We start from the raw sequence: 7,398 nt of genomic DNA on the forward strand, positions 1-7,398 counted from the left end.
ATCCCTACCTTCCAAAACAGCAACTTAGAGGTGCGGTTCAAACGTCTACAGGCAAAAGAACAGGTACTGACACATACACACACACAAAGTTCTCAAAACACACACTCTCTCCACATGGGAAGGTCATGACAATGACTGTTCCTGTGATGCACCAAAGGTTTTTCTATTATTGGGCGATCTATTCATATTGAATTGACAATGTTAAACAAGCATTAGCAACAACAGGGGGGTTAAGTTGTAAGTGTGTATTTTGAAGTTTAGGAAACCTCATTGGAGTGCTTGTCACATGCCCAGGGCTTTATCAATGTATATAAGGTCATCAAAACAAGAGGTTGCTAGGCTACAGATCGAGAGGTGAGAAGGAAGGGAGTGTCAGATGGCTGAGCGGTGAAGGAGTCGGGCTAGTAATCAGAAGGTTGCCGGATCGATTCCCCGCTGTGCCAAATGATGTTGTGTCCTTGGTCCTTGCTTCGGGGGGAATGTCCCTGTACTTACTGTAAGTCGCTTTGGATAAGAGCGTCTGCACTCACACGCTACACGCTACACGCACTCACTTGACTTTGAAGAGAGTTGTTGAAGCATGTGGAGAATTGCATCAGTCACAGAGAACGTCTTTGCCCCAGCTGAGGTCCCAGACTCAAGTCTGTACAGGCCAAGCCTGACAGGGTGTGTTTGGGCTGGGAAGGGGGGGGCGGGCAGGAAGGAGAGAGTCGATCTGCGATCCAACTGAGACAGGTTTGGATAATGTGCTCGTCCAGGGTGATGTGCTCCCTAGTACAGGTGTTGGGCCGTGGGACCCAAAGGAAAGTCGGTGACCAGGATCAAACATAGAACATGCTCTGAAGTTCACACAAAGATTGACCTTAGATCAAAGGGCAGGTGTGTGTGAGTAGGGTGTGCTGTTATGTGGCTGAACTATTCCCATGATGTCATAGTCTTCTTCTACCAAATATGCAGGTCTGGTTTGTCATTGTACGGGAGTTTGTGTTTTGTAACAGTGGCTGTTGTTAGGTGAAGATTAGTCTGAACTGGTGTTGAGTCACAGTTGTTTGAGACAAAACCATAGAAACCCATTTCAAAATATTTTCGAATTGTGAAAGAAAATGTTCATCTGCCCTTTGTCTGAATGCAGTATGCAAATGTCCCAGTGTCAGCAACGTGCCAGTGTCAGCAACGTGCCAGTGTCAGCAACCCTGGTGATCATACCTGGATTTAAATGACACAACATTTTGAGGACATTTTTTAAGAAAGTAAAAGCAAGGACACCTCAGTTTACTGAAAATAGAAACTTTTAATGCGTCTATCAGAGACATACACGCTACACGTACGCCCTCAGGGATGTGAGTGTGCCCGTGTGCGCGACACATCGTGTATGCCTCTCCGGTCAACAGTGTGGTCTAGGTGTGGGTGGGGCGAGCGAGCTAGGTGAGACCAGGGCGAGGAGAGAGAGGGGGGGATTGTGGGATAGGAGAGGGCACACCTCCACCAGAATGAGCTAAAGCATTGTAGTTTCGGTCATCTCAACATATCACACACCCTCTTTCCTGGTGATGTCCATTCAGAGTCCTGGGTGGCCAGAGGTGGCCCACCATTGGTCAATGGTGAGGTAAATAACACAACGCCAAGAAAAAAAAAGAAAAGAAAAACTGTAAAAGGGAACCGACGAGGGGAAGGTGTAAAAAAGGAATGTGAAGGAGAGGAAGACAGAAAATGGAGGAGCAAAGTAAGAACAACGCAAACAAACCGGTCATATTTACAATACCATGGACGACAGCAAGCAAGGACAAGCTAGCGTTTTTGCCCAAGTCGGTCGCGGGGTGAGGAAGGGAGGGCAAGTGAAGGAGGGAGGGAAGGAAGATAAGAGAGGTAGGTTATTGTAGAGGGTCAGGGGAAGCGAACAGAAGGAGGGGCTTGGTCTCCACGACTCCAAGTATAGTCATATACACTGTAAACAGTATTATTATATAATAATAATAAAAAAATAGCAGTCTTTAAGTGTGGCGTCCGCCCACCATGGGGTCTAGTCCCCTTGGGCGGCCCGGCGCAGATGAGACGACAGGAGGGGGGGGGGGGGGTGATCCTCCCAGAGGGCGTTCAGTCACAGCCGGAGTACGAGGAGGGGGATGAGCGGAGACGTCAGGTCAGGGAGAGAAAGAGGAAAGGGATGAAGGGAGGCAGGAAGGAGGAATGGAGGGAAGGCAGGAGGCTTAGATGATGCCGTATTTGGCCAGGTCGCTGAGCTCCATGTCTCCGAAGGCCTCCCATGGGCAGACCACGGTGATGTCCGTGCCGAGACCCTCCATGCCGGGGATGTCGTCACCGAACCTGCATGGGGGACAGCAGGAGCATCAGTGTCTGACGGCCGCTTGATCTCGTTCATTCACTTGTTGTCCATTTATACAACAGCAACGAAAAGTCGATTGTTGGAGTTGTGATAGTTATATTGTATAAGAACAATGCTCTCGTGATGAACGGATGTGTGTTTTTCTGTGGTGCAATGTGACGACTGAATGTTTTTTGGTGTGTGTGTGCTTGGAGAGAGACAGGTGTGTGTGTGTGTCTGTGAGTGTGTGTGTGTCTGTGTGTGTGTGTGTGTGTGTGTGTCTCTGTGTGTGTGTGTGTGTGTGTCTGTGTGTCTGTGTGTGTGTGTGTGTGTGTGCTGGGATGAAGACAAAGTCTCACCCTTTCTGGCCAGGCTTGGGGGCCTTGCTCTTGAAGGTACGGGTCTGCCTCTGCTTGAACTTGGGGGGCCCCTTCTTGGGCGTGGTGGGGCCGGTGGTGGCACTTCCTGCTGCCAGGGCACTTCCTGCTGGGGGGGCGGCGTTCATCTCTGCTGGATTAAGCTGCGGGGAGAGAGAGGGGGGAGAAAGAGACAGAGGGCGAGAACGAGAGAGAGAGAGGCAGTCGTTAGAGGAGCGACTGGACTGTGGTTGCGTTCCAGTGGGGTTGGTGGTCTGTTCAGACCCTGGTCTGTTCTACTCTTTGTCTTTTGATCTTTTATCTTTGTCGTCTTAGGCTAGTTTTGTTTTCCTCCTCTGCCTCTCTCTCTCCCTCCATTCCCTCCCTCTCTCTCTGCTGCCCTCTGGCTGTTAATCTCTGCTTTGTACCCTGGCTTCCTCTGGACACAAGGGAGGTAATCTGTAATAAAAGAGATTAGGCAGATTAGGCGAAACCATAGGATTATCACTAATCCGCTTTAACACCCAGTTTGATTAATTGCCCTTCCTAAGGAGTAGAGGTGTCCTTGTGTTCTACTGCTTTTCTGTGATGAACTATAAAAAGGAACCCAAATTGGAAGAAGCTAAATTTTTCAACAACAAAAAATATTTACAAACTGCTGTCTGTTCATAATGTGGAAAGTGCATTCGCGTTATTGCTGTAGTTTTTATTTATTTATTCGTGATTCATTATTCATTTGGCCTTTCATTTGAAAAGATAATGATTTACAAATCGCCACACAATTCAGGATTCCAGCGATGCAATAACTTCTTAAGATTCCAGTTATATTAACAGCAACACGCTGATCATGCATTTGTTTCCAGAAGGTTGGATTGGTTTGTGGCGTGGCCAGTAAGAGTTCACTCCCTGAGCGGTTTGCTCGCTAAAGAAGATTGATCAGAGAAGATGTCCGTCAGGGTATTGGGGACGGTATGAGTGGCCGATGGTATCAGCGCCTCAGAATGGTTGTGGGGCTAAGTAACAGTTAGCCCCTGTCCTTGTTCCCCCTAATCACCTTAGGCAGTATCCTAGCTAATCCTCCTCCCCCACCCCCACCCCCCTTCACCCAACCCTCTGACACCGCTAAGCCTGTTGGAGGAATAAGCTGGATGACGGACATTTTAGTGGGCCTGTACCCTCTGAAGTCACGTAGGCTACACTTGTGTTCAATCCCTAGATCTGCAAGTCAAGAGGGTGGGTTGAAAGTGGCTGCCTGATGGGATCTGACAGACGTCCGAGTGCTCGGAGGTCAGTGAATCAGTGAAGCTGCTTGGAGCGTCGCTGAAGAGGACGTGCCTGCCAAGGTCTTAACCATCTGGGTGGACTGATTCTGAGCCAATCCTTATTGGCTGAGAGCCTGTGTCTGTTGATGTTTTGAACATCTTGACCTCATCTGTTGTTGGCATGATAGATGTACGTTAGCGCTATGGGATTTCTACATTCACTCAAATTTGCCATTGTGTTTGTTATTTAGTAGGTAGTTCACCCCTCGTCTTTGAGGATAACCATGTAGATAGCTTGAGCCTCTCTTTCATGATGGCAGACAAGTTCTCTAGAAGCTTCTAGGGCGAGAGGCCAATAGAAGAGATGACAAATGCTGGAATCCAAAACCCCACAATCTCCATTCATCCTCAAATCACAAGATGAGAGTTTGTGATGCACTGAATTATGACACCAAGATACACCTGCCTCTACGTGGACTAGATATTCAGAAAAACGCTTGAGTCCTCCACACAATCGATCCATTGTATCGCTATCTTGACTCTAATCAAAATAGGTCAACCCCAAGCTCCATTACAACCAACCTCTAGCTCAGCGAGGTGGCCACGAAAAGAAAAGAAACAGAAATAGGCCACCAGTACTAAGATAAGGTTTGTTCTTCATTTGCATTTCCAATCTTTCACATAAGATTTAGATATCTGTCATTCACATCTTTACTTCCTCCACCACTTCCCTTCACAGCCATACAGGGCAACCATAACACACACTTTTGTGTGCAGTGGCCGTAGAAATACGACATACATTTCTGCAGTAGTATAATTCACCAGTAACTGTATTAGAGGTAAGCATTGACAAGGCAGGTACACTGTCTATGTGTCAGTGGCTTGTTGTACAGGCGTCTGTGTTTGTGAGGTGAGTGAAGATGTGGTCTCACCTGAGAGGGTCACAGAGGATCTGAAGAGCTTCTGTCTCTCCTAAAAGCCAGTCCGCTGAGTCTAGTAAGTGAGCAGAATAAGGATGAACGGCCCAGACTTGATTTATATACCTCTCTCCTAATCCCCCCGTTTTCTCTTTTCCAATCACACGCTCGTTCCAGAAAGGTCCGCCAGGCCCCTAGGCCCCTCCCCCTCATCCTTCTCACCCATCCATCTCTCCCCCCCTCCCTCCACCCTCATTCTCTTACTCCTGTCCTTCTGATTGTCCTGTTCCTCCCTCCTTCCCTCCTTTGCACATTGTCCTTACTGTATCCCTCCCTTCTCCCTCCCTCTCATGGGGAAAGGGGTGAGTTTGACCGAGTAGCAGGGAGTGTTTTTTAATGGTCTCATCCTATTAAGCTTTGGCACGCCTGCATTTAGCCCCGTACACAGTTGGCATGGCGGGCGGACTGACGTTTGTTCTATCCGATGGCAATCCTCCCCCCCCATGTAAGCTAATCTAACCTCCAGTGAGTTTTTCTGGGACTTTTTCCTTGTCTTCCTTGAGGGTTTAGGATGGTTGAGGGGCAGTTCTATGGCCGTATGTGAAGCCCTCTGTGACATGCTTGCGTGTAAAAAGGGCTATACAAATACATTTTGATTTGATGTAAGCTACCGTTAGCATGAGCCAACACAGTTTCTTTGGGGCTTCTAAGGTGACATGCTCGCACACAACGTATCATTGTCACGCAACAGGTGCACTGCCGGTATAGCTTGTCAAAGCTGCAGTAGAGGACAGTAGTCATTTTAAGTAAGTTTGTTTTATGGCTATTCTCATCGACAACAGACAACTATTACTATAAACAAGCAAACACGAACACGATAATATTGTGGAAGTAAAATATGTAGGCTCCAAAGAATTTTCTAGAAGTGCGTTTGTCCTTGGTGACGATGACAAAGTTTGGATTTTGCCTACTCAAAACAGACACCAAAATGTTTTTATTTCCCCGTAAGAGAAAATGATTTGAATTTGACATTCAGACACCGTATTTACAGATGTAACAATGAGGGTTTCAGATTGTGCGTAGTCATCACGCAAAGCAAGGAGGGGTTTGGCAGCAGCAGACCAGCATGGAGTTCTGATGCACCACAGGCCTGCTGTTATCCCTGGTAGAGAGACTTAAGATCCCTATTAATATGACCACCATTTACAAATATTTCCATCTTGTCTTTTGCACTTGGTTAATACACACGATGAGAGGAGAACATTAAGGTGGAAATGACGTGTCAGGAGATACGTGGTGAAGCACATCACAATCACAGACAGGCCTCGCAACCATTGAAATGCTGACGTGTAAAGCTTGGCATGAAGGGAAGACCTAAATCAAGAAATATTTTCACCTGCTGGATCAGTGGTCTGGCTGAGAAAAGATCATAAAAAGATCTTAATAAATCAAGTCTATTCTAGTCTGTTCTGTTTTAATGTAGTCCACTCTGTTCAATGTATTTCTACCATCTTCTGATCTCTGCTTGTGATATGTTGTAGTCTAAGCAGGACTCAGACAGGTAAGCTTTTACAAGACTTGTGAAAAAAATAAGAGACCACTGGACCTTTACTTTTCTTTTTTTAAGTTGAGAAGGACAATTTTGCGTGAGGAACAGAGGGGTAAAAAGGCCACTGCAAATTCTACCCTTCTGTTCTTTGAAGTGTTTATAAATATATATAAATATTATATAAATATGTGATTCTATATATTTTGGCAAAAAAGAATATCAACATCATACTTTACGTGCACCTTTTCAATGAAGGTGTCACTCATGTATCATGACTTTGCTGATTCAAGCTTCTAGAAGCCCTTTCAGCGCAGCGTCTCAATGTAGTCAAGGATTTCTCAGAGGATGGGTTGTCCACCCTGCTCCTTGTACTCTTACTTCAACATCATTCACACGTGCTAGAAACTGAGAGATTCACAGGAACTTCATAAACATCATATCATGATCCCGTCTGTAAGTCAAACCCAGGTCTCCAGGGGTTACGGTTGAAAAAGCCATACAGGTGACCAGTTGTGAGTGACCCATCAACATGAGCGGAGACAGCAGAACAGAACCCTTCAGAATCAGAAGGGATTTTATTCCCCATGAATGTTTGAACAAACAAGGAATTTACTTTGGCAGGGAGGTGCATACATTAAACATATAGGAATATTGAAACTTTGATATGTGGACTAACTATACAAAAGGAGCAAAGTCTAGCTGATACTTAGGGGGGGTCTAGGTAATACTAAGGGGAATAAAAAAAAATATATATATATATATATAAATTACAAGTAGCTATAATTTACAATCTAACCTAAAAAAACAAATAGTGCAAGATCACGATACAATAGTGCAAATTGCAATGTGCAGGGTGTCATTGTGCAGCTTGTGATTTAAAGTCAGTGTGAGTCCTTGGCCTGTGTCCAGTGTGGCCAACAGCAGATGGGAAGAAACTGTTCTTGTGGCGTGAGGTTTTGGTCTTGATGGACCGCAGCCTTCTGCCAGAGGG

The 7,398-nt window shown here is 46.0% G+C and overlaps 1 protein-coding gene across 1 annotated transcript; it reads right to left on the minus strand.

Moving 5' to 3' along the window:
- Positions 1-2,207: 2,207 nt before the first annotated feature.
- Positions 2,208-4,976, minus strand: pde6hb (phosphodiesterase 6H, cGMP-specific, cone, gamma, paralog b). The gene is made up of 3 exons (XM_084677874.1): positions 4,874-4,976; positions 2,683-2,843; positions 2,208-2,325 (listed from the first exon to the last, which is right to left on the minus strand). The coding sequence occupies exons 2-3, from the start codon at positions 2,826-2,828 to the stop codon at positions 2,208-2,210; spliced, it is 264 nt and encodes an 87-aa protein (XP_084534000.1). The 5' UTR covers positions 2,829-2,843; positions 4,874-4,976.
- Positions 4,977-7,398: the final 2,422 nt, after the last annotated feature.

The sequence above is a fragment of the Hypomesus nipponensis genome, chromosome 17, assembly GCF_054491055.1.
Source record: "Hypomesus nipponensis isolate SF chromosome 17, ASM5449105v1, whole genome shotgun sequence".
In the NCBI taxonomy this organism is placed as follows: Eukaryota; Metazoa; Chordata; class Actinopteri; order Osmeriformes; family Osmeridae; genus Hypomesus; species Hypomesus nipponensis.